This window comes from Lycorma delicatula, chromosome 2 (genome assembly GCF_047948215.1).
Source record: "Lycorma delicatula isolate Av1 chromosome 2, ASM4794821v1, whole genome shotgun sequence".
NCBI lineage: Eukaryota > Metazoa > Arthropoda > Insecta > Hemiptera > Fulgoridae > Lycorma > Lycorma delicatula.
Window position 1 is genome coordinate 90,576,081 of NC_134456.1, and position 25,161 is coordinate 90,601,241.

Sequence of the window (25,161 nt, forward strand, 5' to 3'; positions counted from 1 at the left end):
AAAACTAATCACCGGTAGATTTTTTCTGTCCAACATGAAGAAAAAATTCAGCAAATTATCAAGTAGTTATTTGTGAATCATGCGAAGTTTAGCTAATCCAGAAAAAAGTCTTATTTTGTGGGTGTGTTGTATTTGTTTATGTCGTAAAAAGCTTAATGTACGGATATGTTATGATGTAGTTTGCAGTTTGTAGTTTGTTTACAGTTAACTGTAACCTAGCTACTCTCCGTACTTCCAAAACTTGTAATCCCCTGAGGGAATACGTAATGTTACGAATAAGTAATTGACAACTAACGGACCCAAATTATTAATTAATTTAGATCATTCCTTTTTCTTTTCCTAGTAAAAACTTTTGGCTTGTATAAAATTAAAAAAATGAATGAAGTTGTACTCTACTTCTTAAGGTGCCATGTTCTTTTGAAGGTCGGCGGTCAACATGACTGTAACCTGAACTGGTAAGTATATATTGAAAAATTATTGAAAAAAAATCTTTTGTAAATTTTTCTTCAGGTTTTAAAATTCAATCTATCTCTGTGGTGGAATGGCGATTTTTCAGTCTTTTACTCGGGTTCGAATATTCTTTCCTTTTTTTGTTTAGCCTCGGGAACCACCGTAAGTTATTACTTCAGAGGATGATATGTATGAATGTAAATGAAGTGTAGCCTTGTACAGTCTGAGATCACCATTCCTTAGATGTGTGATTAATTGAAATCCAACTATCAAACAACACCGGTATCCACGATCTAGTATTCAAATCCATATAAAAGTAACTAGGATTTGACCCTTAGAACTCTCGACTTCGAAATCAGCTGATTTGTCATGAAGAGTGCACCACTAGACTAACCCGATGGGTTCGGTTTGAATATTAGTCACGATTGACATGATTCATTTGCTAAATATTTCCACATAAAATTCTTTGACTCTGTTAAAATAAATAGGTTCAAAAAATTAATGATTTTAATATAAAATTTGTTTTATTTTTTGTTCAGTTTGATAACAAATTAAAAATTTCAAACATCTGTTTAAATCTTATTAACATGACATCATCTTCTTTTGGATTATATATTTATAATTTAATTTGTAAATCCATTCTTTCTTATATGATCTGGTAAGACTAAAGAATGCCGACAAAAATGATTGTTTAATTTTTATCAATTTTTTTTTAATGATTTAATTAATAATGTAACAAAAATTATTTATTTATTTTATTAGTGAAAATACTTTCATATAAAGTAAAACACATTTAACATGTGTGTACGTTTAAAGAATATTTTATACAAAAAAAATTTTATAAATGCGTTGATTGATTCATATGACATTCTGGAAGTCTCCATGTATCTAACGCAACTGCCTCCCTTTATATATGTACGTTTAAAGAATATTTTATACAAAAAAAAATTTTATAAATGCGTTGATTGATTCATATGACATTCTGGAAGTCTCCATGTATCTAACGCAACTGCCTCCCTTTATATATATATATATATATATATATATATATATATATATATATATATATATATATATATATATATATATATATAGTTATATATAGTGTATTTAATTTATTTTCCGTAGGGGGAGGAAAAAGCTCTACCAGCCTCCGCGAGGCCCGCTCTGACGGCAGTGCGGGGCTCTCACCTGCTAAAAAATCTTTCCCTCTAGTCACGCAGGAGCCGGAACTAGTCCCTATGGCACGTACTCAGCCCCCGCGTGATCATTCCAACCCCATAGGGGAAGACAACCGCCTTGTGATGCTTCCGCTCGCCACACCAGCACCGTCGTTCCAAGCCCTGATGGGCTTTAACTTTTTACATCTCATAATAGTAAGCCAGGCCTTGTTGGGATGCCACTGATGTAAATGCCTCTGTAGACATTTACATCAATGTTTTATAAACTCAGCTTTTGCCTTCGCTGCAGGCCTCATCCGGACATCTTGAATGTCCTACATCGATGCCCTCTGAACTAGCTAACCGAGTTTGCGGAAGCACGAACCCCGCGTCTAGTTCTACATTTTATAGAGTCAATTCGTTTGTAAATGTCTGATAAATTCGAAGCAGTTGCATAATAACATACTACCAGAAAAGTTATTCGCAACAACGAAATTTATTACTAGTTCCCTTTGTGAACTCAACTTCAGTTCATACCCTTGACTTTGTTTCATTGTGGACTACGGTCTGGTCTACCAGGGAGAGGCGGACAGACCTCCTACTCTCACTCAGCGTGATCACCCGGGTTCTCTCCTATCCGATTCGAAAGACCCTGTGGCATCCCCTGGAAGCGATTGATGGACGGGGACTCTCGCCGCCCAAGAGGCTGGGCGCTGGTCCCACTATCATTCATCTTCGGACTCTGTGCCTCGGTTTATTGGCCTTAAATTTATAAGTTTGTATAGTTGATTGTTTAACCCACGAGATTAATAAAGATAATATTTTTAAGTAAAATATTATAATTAATTCTATCCAATTAAGAGGAAAATAAACTTAAATAAATCACATTTAAGTTAATATTCAGACATATATATATATATATATATATATATATGTGTGTGTGTCTGTGTGTGTGTGTGTGTGTTACGTTAAATTTGACTAATCCGGTGATTACGGTGATTATGCATTATTGCCGGTGAATTTGATTAATCGCCTCCAGTGATGAAGAGTTTAATAAATATATACAGTTATTCAATATACCGTTCATTTTACATATTAAAATAAAAACTGGACTATTAGCAGTAATTAATGAATTTATTATATAAATAATGAAAACATTAATGTTAATTAGTCGAGGTTAGCGAATATAGGTTATGTTTGGTTAGATGACGTTGATTCCGGGTACTAGCGAATCGTATGTCACGAACATAACTTTTTTTTTTGTTTAGCCTACGGGAATTACCGTTTAGGTATAACTTCAGAAAAGGAATGAGGATGATATGTATGAGTGAGTGTAAATGAAGTGTAGACTTGTACAGTCACAGGTCGACCATTTCTGAAATGTGTGGTTAATTGAAACCCAACCACCAAAGAACACCGGTATCGACGATCTAGTATTCAAATCCGTAAATAGTAAGTGCCTTTTCTAGGATTTGAATGCTGGAACTCCCGACTTCCAGATCAGCTGATTTGGGAAGACGCATTCACCATTAGACTATATAATTGAGTACATTATGTAAAATTAAATTTTAAACAAATTCGTTGTATCTGTTTTATCTTATGTGTATAATAAACAACAGAAAGATGTCGATCTTTTTTTCAGTAGCCTTAATAATTTTAAATAATTAGGTGTTTTAGTCTAACATTTTATTATATTAATTATTTTTTTTTTTTTGTATAGCTTTTTTCTGGGCGAAAAACGCTTCAGCGTTATCATCGCACGACAAAAACTAAAGTTAAAAAATTCACAATTAAAAAATAAATAAAAACGCCCGGAAAACAGAACAGAAAAAATAAATACAAAACCTAATAGAATAACAAAATAAAAACTTAAAATAGAAAATAAAAAATAAAAAGAGAATTTAAATATTAAAAACTAAAAAACTTAAACTAAAATGTTAATTTACAACTACTATAAAATTATCTAAAAACACCGTTAAAAAGTATGTAAAATATTAGCACCCCGGAGAAACAAAAACACCTGTTTTAAAACTTCTTTATTATTACCCAGGATTTGACGAAAATTTCTGGGCAATTTAAATTTACGACGCAAGGCCGCATAACGTATGCGTTCCACAAGAATGTGGCGCACGGTCAAGTAGCAGTTGTACCGCATGCATACTGGTGCATTTACTGCTGACATCAAATACCCGTGGGTAGCTCTCGTATGTTCTATCCGCAATCGGCAGAACACGACTTCCTCACGACAATTTTCCTGTTTGAGGAGTCCCATGACAACACACAACCTTTAATGTGCCGGAGTTTATTATCTACTATGACCGTCCAATCATCTTGCCACTTTGCGCAAATAGTGAGTTTTTTACTGTTAATAAAGACGGATGTTGTAACACAGGTAGTGAAGGATGTTTGACCACATGCGTCTGTAGCAGTAGAATCTGCACGTTCATTTCCCGGAATCCCCACTTGGCTAGGGACCCAGCAGAAACTCACTTGTGTGTTGGAATGGTTCAACTCACCGATTGTATTTTAGATAATATTCTTGGCGGATACAGAATAAGAAAGACATACAGTATATGAAAAAAGATACAGTGTAAGAAAGAAGCCGTATTAAGAAAGGGAGTCCGACAAGGATGTTCCCTATCCCCGTTACTTTTTAATGTTTACATAGAACTAGCAGTTTAAGAACAATTTAGATCCGGAGTAACAGTACAAGGTGAAAAGACAGAGATGCTACGATTTGCTGATTATATAGTAATTCTAGCTGAGAGTAAAAAGGATTTAGAATGAAACGGCTTGGATGAAGTCCTACGCAAGAACTATCGCATGAAAATAAACAAGAACAAAACGAAAGTAATGAAGTGTAGTAGAAATAATGAAGATGGACCACTGAATGTGAAAATAGGAAGAGAAGATTATGGAGGTAAAGAATTTTGTTATTTGGGAAGTAGAATTACTAAAGATCGATGAAGCGGGAGCGATATAAAATGCCGAATAGCACAGGCGAAACGAGCTTTCAATCAGAAATGTGATTTGTTTACATCAAAAATTAATTTAAACGTCAGGAAAAGATTTTTGAAAGTATATGTTTGGAGTGTCGCTTTACATGGAAGTGAAACTTGGACGATCGGAGTACCTGAGAAGAAAAGATTAGAAGCTTTTGAAACGCGGTGCGTGCTATAGGAGAATGTTAAAAAGATGGGTGGATTAAGTGACAAATGAAGAGGTGTTGCGACAAATCGATGAACAAAGAAGCATTTGGAAAAATATAGTTAAAAGAAGAGACAGACTTATAGGCCACATATTAAGGCATCCTGGAATAATCGCTTTAATATTGGAGGGTCAGGTAGAAGGAAAACATTGTGCAGGCAGGCAACGTTTGGAATATGTAAAACAAATAGTTAGGAATGTAAGATGTAGGGGGTATACCGAAATGAAACGATTAGCACTAGATAGGGAATCTTGGAGAGCTGCATCAAACCAGTCGAATGACTGAAGACAAAAAAAATAAATACAGTATGAGTATAATTGTCTTCTTAATTAATAATATTTTACTACCAAGAATACTGGTGTTCTTAAGACAAGTCCGAATTTCTTCAGTGAAAATACTGATCATTAATTGTATCGTAAAAAAAGCCAACATTGATTGTAACTGGTATCCATAATTGGTCAAAAGAGATTATTCTTTTAAATAAAAACATCTAATTGAAAATTATTTTAATGTTTTATACAAAGTTAACCTTCAAAATTTAAAACTTATGTTATTCATTATGTTACAATTTAAATGACAGTCATTTTAACTATTACCCCCGATGATTGATGTCCTTGTTGATTAAATTGAGTACTACAACTATATAGTAGTACGTTGTTTATGTAAGGAGAGAATAAAATTATAATTAGAACAACAATAATAACAATGTTTGTCCATCATCATTTCTTTACAAGTTATACATAAAACCATACCGCTTTGTTGTATTTATTCTTAATTGATTTTGAATGCGTGTTGTTTTATTTAATTACTTTTTCTTTTTTTTGTTTTATGCTGCTGTTTGTTAAAAACTCTTCCTCATCAATTTAGTATATTGTTCTGTATATTAATGTTAGTAATATAATAGTATACATTAATTAATTATTACTATTTTTACTTTCCCGTCTAGCGCTATAGCTCTAGAAGGGGAAGTATTGTAATCGTTCCAATTTGGGCTTACGCGGTTTTCACTGGATCTTGACATTTTGACAACTAAGGAACCTGAGAAACCAAAAGAACCAGATGGAAATTTTCCGGATTTTACTGTTCTTACGTACATATGTGAATTTGGTGTTGACCACTTAGTCACCTCTTATATCTCAAGAACTACCGGACCGATTTTGACTAAACTTGGGTGAGATTACTTCTCACCCACACACATATGTGTGTGTTACTTCTCACATATGTGGGGCATTGATATTATTAAATTTTCAACTTAAACGGTCAAGGGGGTGAGGCTGTAAAGCAAGGTCATCCTCAGTATTTCGAGATTTCATCTAATGAAGGTCATATTTTCTTTGGCATATTTGTTAACAATTAAAAAATAACAATATTTGCAAAAAAAGCTTTTCCAAAATCGTACCCCACCACAATAAATGCTCTAAACTACTGCTGCATTGTGACGTCACTGGTGAGCGGTAGAATTGAATAAATGAATATGATGTTTAAAGTGTAAAAAAGTAACTCGCTCAGGTTGGGTTTCGAACTTGATCGTCCTGTTGATTCGGTATTTGGTGCGTTAAGCCTCGCGGCTACACCAGTCTGCCGATTGTACAAGCGAAATTTTTTTTTATGTAAGTTGTGAGATTACTTTAGTTTAGTTAGTACAAACTGTCTGTCTAGTACCGACAGCGGTACTAGCGGAGACACGCGCGAATTAAACACGGTACGCCCACGCGCTCTAATTAGTATTATTGAATTAAATATACGAAAAAATATATTTTAAATAAAATGATAAATATTTTAATTAGGTTGTGTGTGTAAACCGTGCATCAGAAACAACCTACAGATATCAGCGTTTTTAATGAATGGCTTTAAAATAATGTTCTTTTTTTTAAGAGGTGGATGAACCCCATTTACGGGCGCCTGGACATTGTCGGGCACGCTAACAGGTTCCGCAAGATGTTATTAAATGAGTATGTGTTCCTGCGCATTACCGACTAAACCTCCACCCCTGGCTACCCTTCCTTCCTGGTACAGCTGGTGTATCAGGATAAAAGAAAATAATGTCTCCTAACCGATAATTAAAATTATAAATTTTCATTTTAACGTTAAATTAAATATATATGTTCCAGGTTTTGTAATGAATGATTAAATTATTAAAATTACATCATTTTATTTTAATAGTTAATGTTTCTATAATTGATTTTCTCCCTCCTGAGTTGAAACAAAATATTTTATTTTTCTAAAAAAAAACGAAGATTGTTGCTTTGCATTATCTTTCTCGGTCTTTCTTATAGTTGCGATATACATAAAATATGAAAGGTACAAGATGGACCAGAATTACTTTCTCTGAGAGTAATTATGTTCGGTCTACATCAGTTTTAGTGTTGAATTCTGGAAAGGTGTCACAATTTTAGAGCCAAATATCACATGCATTTAATCGGAGTTAACATGATATGTGCCCTACATTGACATTTTAATCGTCCTACCCGATTTTCTCGTAACTATGCACAATACAAAAAAATTACGTAGTAAAACGTTACTAAGGTTTAAAAGCACACCTCACGGTGACTTTGTATTTGACTTTGAGCTTGATCTTGACCTTATTTCAAGTTAACACGATCTTTTCAAATGGAATGGAATGACTTTTTTTGACCCCACTAATGAAAAGATCGGAGAATTTTACATTGAAATATGTAGCCACACATATGACCTTGGACCTTTATTTGAAGGGCATACAGCTAACCATCAGAGATAGTATTATACGGTATTGTAGTCATTTTTATGCTTTTTCCCATAGTTTACTAGATAAATAATTTGGAATAAAAATATTCTAGGAATATGTATGACCTTCAAAAACGTGTAACTCTTATAACACTATCTGTGATGGTTACCCGTATGACCTTCAAAAAAGTTTCAAGATCATATGTGTGGCTACATATTCCAGTGTAAAAATTTCCGCTCTTTTGATTGGTTGGGTCAAAAATCGGTGATTTCATTTGAAAAAATCGTGTTAACCTTAAAATAACGGTCAAGATCAAGTTGAAGATCAAATACAAGGTCACCATGAGGTGTCCCCCTTCAATTTGAGTAACTTTTATTTAAGTCATTTTTTTTTTTTTTTTGTATTGTGTGTAATTTCCGAGAAAATCGCCTGGGGCGATTAAAATCAAACACTCTTTATTGTTTTGTTTAATCTCCGGGATCACCGTTAGGTATTGCTTCAGAGGATGAGATAAATGATTTGTAGCTTGTGTGAAAATGCTATGCCTGACCGGGATTCGAACCCGGGACCTCCGGATGAAAGGGTGAGACGCTACCACTCGCGCCACGGAGGCCGGCAAAATGAAACACTCTATGCAGTTAATTTATTTTTTCTGAATAATCGAATTATTGTAAAATATAATCACCCATCTACTCGGCTGTTTTGAACTGCGATTGAGAATGAAATTGAAAAAACTATTATTATTATTTTTTTTTAATGGTATAAATCCGATTACACAAACGTAAATCTGTGTAAATTACTTAAGTTAGAAATTTCAGTCGTAATCTTCCATTGAACCATGTAATGATTTATTAACATAATTTTTTTATGACGCGTATTTATGTTTTCTTATATTTTATTATGTAAAAGAATATCTACGCATTTTATACAAATAATAATTTTATATCCATGTAATATAATTGCCTTTTATTCTTTGTTCTTTGCGTAAAAATATTTATTTACAAGTAGAACTAATTTTATTATCATTATTGCCTAGTAATTCATCAAGTATAAGAATTGATTATAATTAATAATGCGAATAAGTAATATTAGATGCAAAAACAAAAGTTAATTAAAAAACAAACCAATAATAGTAAGTAATATGATCGGTTATTTGTAATATTACATCGATTAATTTTATTGAACAATAAAACAATAGATACTTTAAATTAACGAGCAAAAAACAATTAATGTATGAATCTTTTAATAATCATAATAAATAATCGGTGATTGAAATTAATTATCATCAAAACAGAATGAAATTGATTTAATTTAAAGTAATAATCCATTTAAGATGACGATGATAAGATATTTGACATTGATTATACGTTAAAATTAATGACATTTACGTAGTTCATTGCCGTTTACATTCATCAATGGATTTCACTAGTAAGGAATACTTTTTAAGAATTTGTAGCGTTCTCTTGTTTTCTTATTTTCCTGTGTTAGCCTCCTCTTATCCCATTATAGTCATTCCAAACTCGCTAAACTTCAAAACTGATTCTTGCGAAATAGAGATCAACTGGTAGTTGTAAGAAGTGCAGTAATACAATGTACTGTAATATAAATGTTATAAAGGCAGGTTCTCATTGCAAGCTGCTTCTACTTCGTTCCTCTATAGCACTCCTGTATAACTCGGCATGTGGAACAGTGCTATTGGTTGCGACAAAAGTAAGACCTCCAAGATGAAAGATTTGTATTTATTATTGTTTTCTACCATATTCATTTACCTTTATTATTACGTATTTTTTTTTATTACGTCTTTATTTTACCCACTCCCCGAAGCCGGACACGCAATCAAAACATAAACACAGCTCCGACGGGTGCCATCGCCTCAAACTACCTTGGCATGAACAAATCCCTATCCAGGCAGCCGGAAATCGGTCGTTAATTATCATGCCGTGTCTCTAATGAGGGGCTCTCAGAGGGGTCCCCCCCACCGGGACTCCGGTCTTTATGCCACACCTCTTATGAGGAACTCCCAAAGAGATCTCCCACCGGGGCTGCGGTCTTACCTTTTCCCCCAAAGGTGCTACACGGAAGTCCCCACCCGATCATTGATGATGGGACGCCGCAGTCTCCCATCCCTCCCAAACGAGGCTTTTTCTTTCTTTTTCCTGTTTATAATGCGCCTACCCATTTTATTAATATATGATAACTGAGCGGTGGGACACGCAAGCGATTGGTGTAGGGCACCACGCTTATTCCGCTCACGCAGTTAGGTAAGCAATAGGAGCTAATTAGGATATTGGTTGGTAAACGATTTTGAGGAACATTAGCTGTTTGTGGTACGGACATTCGGCTTATGCTTTAGGACGACCGAATGGGTGGTGGGAGAAATGCCAGACAAACCATTGTTTAGCTTCCGGTAATACCGTTAAGGTAATACTTGCTTCACTTTGTTTGCTAATACTTGCTCATGCGGCCGGCCTATGAGCAGCGCAGGTGGTCACGGAAGCGGTGCCGCCCATCCTTGAGGAAAAATTGTTGTCAGATGGGCGGATCCGTATCAGGTAGGTGGCCTGTAGAGTCACACGACGTACCTTCGATGACCTATGTTTCCGGTACTGGAGTCCGGGCCATAGGGCTGTCTTGTTGCGGTCCGGACAGGAGTGACCACTGCTTTATCTGTGGAGAGGCCGGTCACTTGCGGAAGGACTGCAAGCGGGAAGCTCGCTGTCCTCTTGCAAGTTGCATGGATATGCACCCGGGGGTGAGGTTGTACGGCTTCACCCCTGTCATGAGTGGGCGGTGCCAGTCCTGGCGTGGTGTTTGCGGGGAACAGCCGTGTTCGGGAAACCCACCGGGTTGGTCTAGTGGTGAACGCGTCTTCCCAGATCTGCTGATTGGGAAGTCGAGAGTTCCAGTGTTCAAGTTCTAGTAAAGGCAGTTACTTTTATACGGATTTGCGTATTAGATCGTGGATACCGGTGTTCTTTGGTGGTTGGTTTCAATTAACGACACATCTCAGAAATGGTCGACTTAAGACTATACAAGATTAAACTTCAATTACATTCATACAATTCATCCTCTGAAGTAATACCTGACGGTGACAACCGAAGGCTAAACAGGAAAAAGGAAAGACTTTCAAAAAAATATCATTTTTTGGAGCTACGTGCAAATTAAATAATTTCTGTAAATAACTACGCTACGTCAAAGAAAATCATAGCATTATAGATTATATTAAATAAACAACTCATTTCATATACTTTTGTATTTCGTCATTGTTATTGTTTATTTATAGCAAAACCTTAGCTAAAATATTTTGAAAAAAAACTGTACAATTGCAAGAAATAATTAAATAAATTACTTCATATACATCTTGATATTCATGTACATCTTGAACAAAATGATAATTTTATTTGTAATAACAAATTACCAGAACACATTTCGTTACTATAATAGTGATGTCATAATTAGACACCGTGCAATCACTGCAAATTAATTGATGTGATTTTTGGAGTACAGTACTTTGGCTGCTGAAGTGAGAAGTCGCTGAGTGATGTTAAAAGCAGTGGAGGGGATGCCATAGTTTGCTTACTACGGACTCGCCTTCAGATATTACATATACTACAGTATATTACATTTGTAATAATGGAAACATAATTATAGAGACAAACTGAAACTTAAAACCCATGTAATACAAAGATAATAAAAATAGAATATAGTAAAAATTGTTCTGTTAACTGTTGAAATATTACGTACGGTCGAGTTTAGGATAGATTTCTCGGAAATGAATTACCGTATTTATAAAATATACTTACAAATTTGCCTGTTTATTTATGTGCTTGTTAAAATAGCCTTGAACAATTTTCAGATATTTTATAAATTTTTTTTTCTTTTTGAAATTCGAATAAAAGAGTCTGTTTTCAGAGCTCTGAAAAATAGACATTATTTTGGTTGAAATATTTCAATAAATGTTTTTAATATTTTGCTTATATTTTAATAACATTTTTTTAACAGACTTCAAAAAAGGAAGTTATGTATTCGACTCGTATATATATTTTTTACGTTTGTTCGCGCATAACGTTTTTCCTATTAATCCGATTGAAATAAATTTTGTTGCAATCGACGGAGCTGCTTTTCGCGGTTGAAAACATGATGTTGAAAACATTTTTTAGACGCAAAAAATCGGTCAGAAAATTGACAAGAAAATTTTTTTCCCCCGTCCGGCGGGTAGGTAGGGGACAGTAGAAATCCTGATATTTTATATGTATGCTCACGTTATATGATGTTATTTGGTCTTCTGTAGGGCAGGTAATATAACTTTCTACACAAGATATGAAGCACCGGTAATAAAATTATCAAAAAACGAGATATTTCGTCTTAAACCTTTCAAACCTGATATACATTATTTATAATACACTAGCAGACCCGACAATGCTTCGCTATTATTAGATTTGAATATATAGATTAAATGAACACAGTTGAAAGTTTAATAAAACATTAAAACACAAATTACGGAACTTCGCAAAATTTAACCTTTCACTTTATCCCTTTTTTCTTTTTCCCCTTTTCCCTTCTTCCTTATTTTCCGTTCCCCCTTCCCCTTCTTTCCGTTTCCCCATTCCCCTTTTCCCTCCTTTCCGTTTTCCCCGCGCGTAAATCGGTCCAGTAGTTTTTTAGTCTATACAGGACACTCTTACGAGCATTGCTTTATATATATATATAGAAGAAGAAAGTTTGTTTGTTTCGTAAATATCTCGACACCGGCGCCACTTAGCGGGTGTAGTTTTTGCAAAAATGTTTCTTTTCACGTAACTAATATATATTCTGAAGGTGAGCCAAATTAATCCTTAAATAAAATTTTTCTAAATATCTCAACCCCAGCGCCACCTAGCGGGTCAATTTTCAAAAAAATTATTTTTCCGTATCTAATATATATTCTGAATATGAGCCAGATCGGATCATAAATGCAATTTTTCCAAATATCTCGACCCCAGCGTCATCTAGCGGGTCCATTTTTTGCAGAGGTATTTCTTTCCATGTAAGTAACATATTCTGAATATGAGGCAAATCGGGATCATAAATACAATCTTTCGAAATATCTTGGACCCCGGCGCCACCTAGCGGGTTCAAACTAATTCAGAAACCTTCGCGGGCGTGCACACACTAATTTATCAAAGTTTCATCGCAATCGGATGAATAATACAGGAAAGCATACGGGACAAACAAACCAACATTCATTCTTATACATACGGTGAGTATTAGATATCGGTAGAGATAGTGGGAATCTTATAATTCTATATACGTGCATCACATTACATGATATTGATGTCGATTCCATTTTTTTTAAATAATTATTTTTTTCAAATTTTTATGTCCACCTAGTAAACCTGGTGGTTAGCTCGTCGTTGCAAAATCAATTGTTTGACGATTTTATAAGTCGAAGGTTTTGAGGTTCAAATCTTTCTAAACGTAGTTGCTTTTATACGGATTTGAATACTGGATAGTGGATACCGGTGTACTTTGGTGGTTGGGGTTCAGTTATCCATACACCTCAGGAATGGTCGGTCTGACTATGTACAAGACTACACTTCATTTACATGTCATACATATCATCATCATCATTTCATTGGGCCGTGGGAGGGTAGTTGCTTATTGTTCACTAGTTGAATAGATTGCAACATACCATGTTAGGAAATAAATTTTACTGTACTATTCGTAATAATGTTTTAACCAACATGCCGAATTTCAAATCGTTATTTTCGATTTATTATGAAGTTTTATTTCTCCAAATACAACTCACAATGAAGTGTAGAATATATTGTCTTGGTTTCATTACGAAAACGGTGTTGTAAATTAAATATTAAAGTGAAAAATTGAAGTGATGATGAGCAAATTTGAAAAATAAAAAAAAAATTTTCACCCGTGACGGGACTTGGGAGAGCAGAAACTCAACCATATTACAGATTGTTTTCGTACAACGAATTTATATATCTGTAAGGGATCTATTTATTTTGTATTTGAAAGAACCAGGGTCAATACTTATCTGATTAGGCGTTTTGGCATCTAGCCCCGGTTAGCTTAGTAGATATTCGCTGTTCGGATGAGAATGCATGTGTTGACAACTCTGTGATGGAGCTGCGGTTTGGGAGAATGTAGGCACTGCCACGCTCCTGTAAGCGGACCAGAACAGACTATGTTTTTATTACAGCCTTATTAAATTTGTGAATTTTCCTATGTTAATCAACTTTATTGATTTTCAAGTAAATCAAGGTCTTTCAGTAAATTGAATTATAGAACATGTTTTGTTGGTATGAGGACAGTATTTTTTAGTGTTGCAGACTCTCAAGTAATGATCTGAATGTATATTCTAATTGAAGTTAGTTATAGGAAGAGTTTTTGTGTGAAACCTTCGGTTTTAGAGGAAGACGTAGGGATCGGTTGTAAGTTACGGTACGTAGTCGTGGTTGAAAGAGACAAACGAAGGCGATAGTAGGTTGCCTAAATACACTGATGGAAATGTCTGCCGAGGCTTTTACATCGATGGCGTCCTGACAGAGGCCAAACTGATGACTGCGATGTGTTAGAGGGGTTAGAGGGTTGACTGACGACTGCGGGTTTAGAGGGTCTAAAAGACAACCTCCGGTAAAACCCATAAAGACTCGGAACGAAGGGGGCGGTGTGGTGACCGGAATCGTCAGAAGGCGGGTATGTCTTCTCCTGCTGGGGGGGGGGGGGGGTCAGAATATTACTTATCTGATGGTAACTGTAAAATAATGAAAAAAACACATACCTCAACTATGCTCAAATTACTTCTCTAATTTCAACAATTATAAACACAATATACATAACTTTTTTATAATATTTTTCGTAAAACATAATGGTTGTGACATTTATATATTATTCTTTTTTCCATTACCGTTGTTTTATTTCATTAAATTTTAAATGTAATAATAATAAAAACTGTAATAGGCTTGTAGTAAATAAACCTGGATGACTGGTAAGAAAGGAAATATGTTTAAAATCTAAAACAAAAAGTGTATGTGATTCTTATTTTTTATTGTAAAGCAAGAAATAAACAAAAAAAAAAAAGCTTCCAAAGATGTATATTTACATTTTTTTTTATTCTAATTAATTTTTTTCTCGTACAGAGGGATTTAACTCCAATTAGCAATGATTTTACATTTACTCGAACTTTAAATTGGATTGTGTCTTATCTCAGAACAGCTGTCAAAATAACTGATCAGCGAGATACTGACAAAGAAATTAAACTAGTTATAAAAACTGATTTACGATTATTTCAATAATTGCATTTGTTTTTATATATAAAGTTAACTACCGATTGGATAGTATTAGCTGTTAAACAATTACGTGGTATATATTCTAATAATGACGAATGTAATTTTCACTTACCATTGCATTATTGTATTAAAATTGAACAAGCCGGACAGGTAATTAAATACTATCTGTTATTCCCGTTTAATTTCAGTTTTGGCTGCAGGGAATTTGATTAATGTTCGTGTTCAAGAATAGAATTTCTGATTTCAATCTGTTCAGGAAATTGTAAACGTTTTCATACCAGATTGTGGTTGACGATCCTAATGGATTAACGTTCAATTGTGGATATGCAACTTTAGAACGGCTGAACTGATTTTCTTGAAATAGGTATTAAAATATTTTCTTTATTTACACCGGAAAATATCGAATGAGTTAAGTATAATTATGTTTTCTAAAAAATAAGAAACATAATTTTTTTTTTAAAACTAATCGATTGAGGAATGATCTGATTGAATCAGAGATTGAAAAACATCTCAGGAATGATCGACCTGAGTCTGTACAAGACTACACTCATACATATCATCCTCATCTCATTGGATCGTGCGGTGAGTGGGTGCTTATAGTTCACTAGTTGAACAGATTGCAACGCTCACGTTAGGGGCAAAATAACATAAAAACAATTGCATTTAAAATACATTTGTTGGGAAGACTTTTTAAACGGTTTAGTAATTTATTATAAATGGCAACGGAAATATAATATCTTTTCATTCTTTTAAGTCGAAGTGTTGTGTTGAAATATACGAAAGCAGTTCTGTTGATTAGTTTGAAATGAGAGATGGATATGATTAACTTTTTTAAGAATAGGTAATTAACTCTTCATTTTTTATCTATGGCTAATAGCGTAAAAAAAAATTAAAATGAAATTATAGTTTGATCCGTTATTGATAAGCTCAATTCTTCTATTATTATCATTATTTCTATTCGCTAACATAGAGATTTCGATTGTCAAGCCCGGACGACCACATAATTTTTTCTATGTTATAAAATGATTAGAAATAATTTAATATATTAAAGAATTATGCTTATCTAGAACGGTAAAATGTCTCAGTAAAAATTCTTCAAATATTTCATCACATTGCCAAGACTAGATAAAGTAACTGTTGTTTATAATTGAACGAACAATAACAGTTCAAAATGGAAAAAAAATGTTACGACCAAAATTAAACGAGTCAAATAAATCGGAATTAACCGGATAGCAGCGAACAATTAACGGAGCAACTATGTTGACTATGCAGTAGGACATAAAACCGGTAGGAGTAAGAATGTTTCCAGAAAAATTGTCTTGTAATAAAACTGGTTTACGTAACTAAACACGGGAGCACTCTATCGAAATTCATTTAAATTATTATAGTTAACGCACCACTAGCGCTTTCAATAGATTAGATAGTCATTTCCGATCTAGGAATCCCCCACAGAAATTATAATATATGTTTTCTTATTAAATTAATTTTATGTACTCTTTCAATAAATATGTTGACAAAATTTAATAAAAACGATTAACAGCTTGCGTTTATCTGTTATTTTTTATTTCCCTAATTTTAGCATTATACTTATTTCCTAAAGATTTTATTTTGATAAAAGTCTATATAAAAATAGAAGTAACTTTAAAAAAAATAATTATTCTAAATTTAATAACAAAAGGAAGATATTTTTTTGCACACCTTTATAAAAAAAAAATGTGTATGTGATTTGATTTGATATTAAAATTGGGCTAGCAGATGAATTAAATAAGAAAAAAGTACGTACGAAAATGTAAGACTCATATATAATCAACACTGATAAAGTAAATGGAAATATATTTAGTGTTATATTAATATTGATAAAGTATATTAAATTAAATTATTACAAATAATAATTTAATACTAAATTATACATATTTACCGGGAATTAATTCTGTTTTTAATAAATTCATTATCTTTTACTTATAACTAATTGATTGCCTAAAAAAATATGTTCTACGTTCTTTAAAGAGTCTAAAATACAGTAATTTATTATTCTGTAAAAGAATATTTATGTTTTATTAATAAATTATATTTCAAAAAATAATTTTTACTTTTTTAAGGAAATTTATAATTAATTATATTTCATTAATAAATACTATACAAACATGTAGTAAGTAAATAATTATATATCAATACTTAACCGGAAATAGTTAAATAAATAATACACGAAAGACACGATTTATAAAATTGATGAGTTTTCTGGGTAGCATGTTTATAATATCGTGAGCTTTGCTAAATCGTGTTTTGTTAAATGACAGCCTCCTTGTCCATAAATCAGTGTTACATAATTGAAAATGTTTTCTACATTTATATATAGATAATTATTACTGCAAACTACATTAAATAGTAAAGTTTTCAAGTATTCCACTTTCAATACAGATTAATCAAAATATAAATACCTTGTTGACATAAATTAAAAGAAAAAATATTGCAAGTTAACTACGTAAACTTTTTAAAAGTAAAAAAAAAAATGTTTGCGTTAGTAACCAATTTAAAACTTTTCTGACCTGATAATAATCTCCACAATTCAATAACACACTAAGACATTTATCAAATAATTTTTTTCATTTATTTTACTCTAAATGCTCTCAAAAATTTGAAAAAATACATTTGAAAAACAGTTATATAATTTTAATATTTTTATACTTTTTAACATTTTAAATCGAAATAGTACCAAATGAAGAAATAACCAATAACTGGGAAAATCCACAAATTGACAGGAGAATGAGAAAAGACAAGTTGATGGGAATAATAAATGCCTCCCAAAAAAGTGCTGCAAGGAAGGATAAAAAACTACAAAACATAATGTAATCCTGTTTGGTAGTGTATAGAACATACAGAATGATTCAGGAAGAAAGGGAAATAATTTTGTAACTAATTCTAGAGCTTGAAATAAAGAAAAACGTTCATATAAACATATGTCCGAAAACGCTTTGTTATCGAGGTATGGCTAGAGAAAGATTTCACTCGGATTTCAATTCCCCTCAAGAATTGAGGTCTTATTTAAATTTTTAAGGTAGTATATAAGGTGTAAACTTAATGGTTTCTTATGTTTTTTGACCTGAAAAATCGAATAAAACAAGTCGCAGGACAGTGTCTTCAGTATCCTTCATGATAGCCAACGTAGAACAGAAAAATTCGGTGACCAAAAACACGTTTTTTTAGGTTTGAACTACAACAACTTTGTTAAATGACTAATAAATACAGTAATTGTTAGTATCAAAGATTGTAGAGAATTTAATTCCAGTGGCGGTTAGTAGCTAAAATTAGTGGGGGTGCCCCTCCAGAAAATCTTTTCTGGACCTTTTCAAGGCCATGGTTAAAGTTATCTGTAAAATAAAAGAACCGAAAAAAAATGAATCAAATAGAATAGCCGGAAGCAGAATAATAATCTAATTCTACATTTTATCACATTCAATAATATGGTACACGGTTTTTTAGCACATTGTGTTTAAAAATCGTATTCGGTTTAACCAAATAAATGATAAAATGCCAATATCAATACAGATAATATTAGGTAATCACAAGAATTACAAGGCACCGCAGAATGGGAATCAATTGAAACACTGGTTACGGAAATAACAGGGCTGTAGGAAATTGAATACCGAGAGTGGTGAATTGTCTGAAAAAAAAAGCAAGACCGAGTCCCGGCGACTGGGGCGGGATCCGGGAACGACATAGCCGGGCCCGGCCTCTCCCGCCTCAAAGCTTGAGGCAAGCAAATAAAGTTAATTAAAGACCGAGTCCCGGTTGGCGGGGCGGGGACCTCGGGAACGGCATAGCCGGGCCTGGGTTCACCCCTGTCCTGTCATTTAGAGGCAGGCTAATGATGATCCAGAATGGGTGGGCCGACCTGCCGTACCAAATATACTGCCGGCGGGTGGGAAGTCCCGTTAGAGTCACAGGACGCTCCTCTGGATTGAGTAAGTATCCATCCACATGTTTGATTGCAGGACCAACCTAGGGGAGCAGGAAAAAAGATTTCATAAGAAACTACCTATTGTAATGGGTACCATGATTCGACTTCCGTAAATTTTCGGCATACATATCTTAGCGTTTCACATCTCCCAGATTTCGAACCAACCTTCAGCTCAAACTTTTATATATATTTATTTATTTATTTCACTTTCTTGTGGACACGATAACTGCCGTAATTTTGCGCCAATCACTTTCAAATTGTTTCTTAAAAATAACTCGTCCAAAAATCTCGGTCGAGTTTGTTAACGGCCGAAGCATATTTACAGTCGGCGATTTCCACCTCGGCTAGAGGATCTATGATGCAATCCTCGGTGCCAACCCCTTTCGTGAAGCAATGCTGGCAAGCCATAGTATAGTTTCTTTTAAATTTTATTATTTCAAGTACTTCAAGTTTTTGTACGCTACCTAGTACTATCAAGTACTACTACCTAGTGGCGCGATACGTAAACCCACCTTTTTGAGGAAAAAAGTGACATATTCGAGTCCCGCGGTTCATCAATTGGAGGGGAAAAAACGTTGTCTAACAAAATTCGAGGTGTTTTTTGAAAGTATTCCTTATTACAAATCTAATTAAACTGAAATATAATGTTTTCATGCTTATTTTTTTCCAATTTTCATTTCACTTTTAGGTTAGTTCATGTTTAGAACCCTTGCCGTTCAATTCTGCGGACTCTTACCAACGAAGTTCTAAAAAACTTCTTGAAATCTGGGTGTCGTAAAACGTGGTCTTCCAACCTAGATTGTCTAAAAGTCTCTGATTTAAAATGTTTAAACACATTTTAATTTTATATAGTATCAGTCTGACTTTCATCATTACGTAATACTGTAAATTAAAGTCCTCTATTTTCCCGCTATTGTTCATATTTCGATACCTTAAGCGTAACACTGCACAAATACTAGGTTTAAAAATGTATTTCTTTGATCTACATTAGAATACTAGCAGACTTGTTTTTATTTTTTTCATGTAAGTTTTCCCTGGCTTTTTTGTTTCTGATTTAAACATCCCTAAGGCAACCAGTCCGGCAATTAAGCATCTCTCGGTCACTTCAGGGTGTCGTGACAGAGCCTACCCTCCCTGTCTAGCTCTGTAGAGGCATCCCACCGGGGTCTCCCTAGCGTCATCAGTACACGCCGACTTCCTCTTCTGGATAGCCAGCCCATCCCTCACCTGGAGAGCTACCCTTGCTTGAGCCAGTTTTTTTTTTACTCGTATTTCTCCCGTACTTCGTAATGCAATTTTATTGCAGTTTCTTTAAAAAAACTTGATGAATAATGTATTCACCCTGTAATTACATTTGAATTATTATATCTGTTTATCTTTTATTATATTATTTTGATCAACGAAAACGACAAAGGAAATGGGAGATTACTTTTCAGCAAAATTCGTCAAATAATATAGTAAAATTGAAATATTCAATTTTACTTATGCCTAATTATCAGCTAAGTTTTAAAAATCAGTGATTTTTTAAATATCTCAGAACCTTAAGAATTTACGGCGATAAGGTATGAATATTCTTGGAATGTGAATTTTATAAAATAGGATTTGTACGCGGAACCTTTAAGAATTATTTTTGCTCGATATCAAGTTGTCAGCAAGATTATAATTAAGGGACATATTAAGGGCCATTAAGATACGTATGTATTTTCTTTACGTGTTTTAACTTTACGTATAAGAATGAAACATTATTTTTTAAAAGATCAGTTTTATTTTAAGTAATTACTTTTTTTTTCAATTATTTTGTTTACAGCTAGTGATAATGAACAGAACAAAAGTTAAGAATTATTTTTAATCAATTAACCGTTAAATTATTAGTGACAATTGTTAATTAATATTATGAATATTTTTCTATCCATAGAATCAACTTAGCAGTATTTATCTACTGCTGATTAATTTTACTATAGATCATAAATAATGAATTTATTATAATTAACATATTGAAAATAAATATTGATCATTCAAAGTCCACTGTACAAATACCTGACCAGTCTCATTAAGGACTTCAACAGAAACTGTTAAACGTGTGTAACGTAGAATCGGTTATGTGTAGAACGAAAGATAAATATGTATATTAAAAGTGTGAGATAAGAATACGATAGGAAAATTATTATAACGTTAGAGAAAAAAGTATCTATGAAATTTTATTTAATCAATTAATGCATTGAACCGTTAAGAATTATTTGTGCTCTATTTAGCGTTTATTCTAATTAATTTATTAATTAGTAGAGGTTAATTAAACGTATTAAAAAAATTAATTAAATGTCTCTTTGAAGTAACCATAAAAAGATAAATTGTTTCTTACCAATGTATTTTTTGTTTTTATTGATTTATTTCAATGATTCCTATTATATAACTCATTTGTATACTATTTATTTCACATTTAAACAATTACGTCAATGGCTGTCATTGATAATAATTGCACAGACAAAAACTCATACACATACATATTAATATATATATATATATATATATATATACGTTTTATGAACAAAACTACAACATAACATTTGTTTATTAGATCAAATGAATAAATTAAAAAGTAATGTACAATGTAAAAACATGAATGGAAATATTAAAACAGTTTCTTACTTCATATAATAAACTATTCGAAGTTTCTTGATTGTTATTTGTTTAATTCTCGAAATTTTCAAAAGTAATAATTTTTAAAATCTTTTTTAAATTTTTTTTACATATGCATCAACAATTAGTCATTAACGACTCATCAAGATCTGTGTGAATATACCGGTAAACGTGTAGTCTTGAACTGACTCAGGCCGACATTCCTGAGATGTGGTTAATTGAAAACCCAACTAAAAACTACCAAAGAACACCGGTATCTATGATTTAATATTCAAATCCGAATAAAAACAACTATCTTTATTAGGATTTGAATTTTAAAACGCTCGACTTTGAAATCAGCTGATTTACGATGACGAGTTTTACCACCAGACCAATCCGATGGGTTAGTTTTAAATCTTGTTATTAAAAACCAAGTTAAGTATTCTGAATAATTTACCAGCATGGAAATTAATTACTTTCCTTATTGTATACTGATTTCCGCTCATACAGTGTAATAAATCGATTAAAAATAATTTAATTAAATAAATTATTAAATTATTTAAAACATAATAACATACAAAACATACCCTAAAATCAATATTAATGAACTATTTAATTTATTTAAAATTTTTAATACATGAGCTGAAAGTTTGCTCCTCGCCAGCTGCTGTGTCTAGTGTACTAGTCTGTTGTGTTTGCATTTTATATACAAATATGTCATGTTATTAGTAATCGATGATGTCATCTGATTAGATAGTACAACAAACCCTGCTCGCCCGTCCCGTCAAAGGGTAAACTCGCATAATGCGGCTACAGCCACGGCCAGCGGCCGGTCGTGGCCGCATTGCATACGGTCGAACAAGCGGCTAGCAAGGTGGTGGCCGCGCCTCGGCCGTCCAGTTACAAGATGGATGTCACCGAGATAGCTGCAATTATGTATTATATAATCGCTTGAATCGGTAAAGAAAATAGTATCGGGCACATCCCACTTTATGAAGTTGTTTTTCTAAACACATGTTTTATAATATTTTTTTTGTGATTGCGTCAACTTGAAAAATATTCTTTAATTTCACAAGAATGTCAATTGATCAAGAGTTTTGATGATTTATTAAATAAATTGCAGACAACATAAGAGGTATAGTATAGAGACACGTCATTGCGTCTTTACATAAGAAATTTTTGTTGGAATATTCATCGAAATACAGATCCCACAAACTTCATCTTTCTTTAACTTCAGAATAAATTTTTCTGTATCGAAATCAATTTTCGACATTATATCAATATTTCTAAAAAAGAAAAGTCAAGAGCAAAAACAAATTTTAAAAATAAACATTTGCACGCAACTGAACAAGTCGCTGTTTGATCGCATAGAATATTCACTTCCTATTTATACTGTTTAGGAATGTAAATGATTTATTAGTAGGTTGCGAGGATCCAAATGGAAATTTCCATAAAAAATGTTCTTTCTAGGATTACGACTTCGGCTAATATTAAGACGAATGTAAGTAAGTGACTAAATTTTTAAGCGTTTTTACTTCCTTGTACGAAGTAAAGGAAGTATTGTGATGGCAAAAAATGTCGGTTTTCAGATTTCAACGGAAATATCCATTATGACCATCCTTGAATCCATTTTGACTAGTTTTGGCGTGACGTCTGTACATATGTATGTATCTCGCATAACTCAAAAACGGTAGGCATAGGATGTTGAGGTTTTCTATTTAGGACTGTTGTAACATCTAGTTGTGCACCTCCCCTTTTGATTGCAATCGACTAGACCAAAAGTGTCCAAAAAAGCCCAAAATCCAAAAAATCTGGATTTTTGTATATAAGAAAAATGTGGTAAAACAGGAAAACGTTTTGGCGAAAAATATACTTTTCTTAGGTTTGGAATAAAATAACTTAGTTTTCCAATAAAAAAATTAAAACTTTCTAGTTAACTTTGTAGAGAATTTAATCGTGATAAAAAAATTTGATGTAAATAACGTCTATTAAACTAAAATAAAAATTTGAGAAGTTCAACTTTAATCAGATACAAAACAATCAAAATGGTTACTTAATAAAACTATTTCTAGCTTTATCACCTCTAGAATTCGCCTCTTCAAAGCCTCAAATATTTTACGATCCGGTACTCTTCGATTTGGATAATTTTCCCGGTTTTCACGCACATCAGACAATCCATCTTTGTTTACTTTACCATAAATTAACATGTCCTTCAATTCTCCAAATGAAAATAAATTTGTGGTATCACCCATTGTGACTAGCAGAACAATGACAGCACAAACACTGTTCAAATGAATATTCAAATACTAGACACTAAACTTAATTGTTGATCGGTTGTTATTGCCAACCTATGCAATAATAAAAAAAAAAAAATATGTTTCAGAAGGATGTCTTACAAATTTATTTTTATAATTTTTAGCATTTCTATGTAAACTTTTATGTTTAAAATCGTATCAGTTTTCCGTTCCAGTTTGTGTGTTTTGTTTTTGACTAAAGCTGAACTGCTCATATATGAGTTTAATTTTAATAAACGTTATTTACATCATTTTTCTCAGAATTAAATTCTCTACAAAGTTAACTTGTAAGTTTTATTTTTTTATTGGTAAATTAAAAAGTAACTTTATTCCAAATCTAAAGTTTTCTTCTGTTTTTCTTAAAGTGAAACAGATGTCTGGAACCACTTTTATTCAATTTCTTAGAGCAAGAATCATAAAGATGTACCAAATTTACCCCTCCATTTGTGCTTCAAGAATTTTAGTACGGTTTAATTTCACAGAGGGAGCAGAGAGTAAATGCTTCGCGAGCCGAAACTCGCTAACGAACCGTTTTCTGACCTATGTTTACATGAACTTTTTCCTTTTATTTTTGGTTATAGAACTATCTCTTAAGAGATTTACGTGCAATTTAGAATCATTCTATATATTTTCTGTATTCAGGGACTCATGAAAAACGGGATCAGTCTTCCAAAACACAAGTGTGTGTTGTATTTTATTGTATTAATCTGTTGTAAAATGAAATAATATAACATTATTTTTACGGTTTTTTAAATTATATTTTATTGTCTTTTTATATAGTCTACTAAGTCCATTGTTAATAAACATTTAAAAAAATAAAATCTTTCTTGACAACTTAAACAATAAGTTAATAAAAAACGAACGTGATCTTGCATAAAAATGTAATTTACATTATGTGAACTAACAAAACTATAACACTATATATTTATTATAAATCGACAACTTGTACAGTTAAATTTTGATTTTGTTTTGTATTAAAATCGTTTTATTTAAACTGACATTATGATAAAAATAGTTACTGGACAAAAACTGGAAATAATGGAAGCTGGCTCCAGTCCAGCCCAGCCACCAGTTAGGCTACATCTGATTCGCGATAATAGTGAAGGTCGTCACAATTATAATCAATTCGCGAGTAGCGAGATGTGCAAATAGGACGTCGACGTGTAGTGTAGTCTGTCTATATGTAACAGAACGACCGGAGTCGTGCAGGCCGAGGTTCCGCGTGAAGAACGTCAACTGCGTGTCTTTTCTTCCTTAGTGTTACAATCCTCCTTTCGTTGCAGTGTTAACGTAGACATGACGAACGCGACAAGTCCTGATCTTCGATGGCTCCAAGTAGTAAGGTATGAGAATTATCTGTACGATACAATAAACTTTTTAAAATAACAATAACTAAAAATGACAGCTTGTATTTGTTTACATGCACATGAATTATCGTTTGTTTAATCTTTATTCTACAACAAATTAATAAAATATAAATATTTC

General features: G+C 32.8%; 1 protein-coding gene across 6 annotated transcripts in view; it reads left to right on the top strand.

Annotated features, from left to right (window-relative positions):
- LOC142318991 (bcl-2-related ovarian killer protein-like) overlaps nt 1-25,161 on the top strand; it is a 421,142-nt gene that overhangs the window by 295,999 nt on the left and 99,982 nt on the right. Inside the window, exon 1 of one of the 6 annotated variants that reach the window (XM_075355751.1) lies at nt 24,836-25,019. The exons of the other annotated variants lie outside the window; for them this stretch is intronic. Within the exon in view, the coding sequence (XP_075211866.1) occupies nt 24,973-25,019 (47 nt within the window). The 5' untranslated portion in view covers nt 24,836-24,972. Of the gene's footprint in view, nt 1-24,835; nt 25,020-25,161 lie in introns of those variants that run through there. 6 annotated transcript variants of the gene reach the window in all.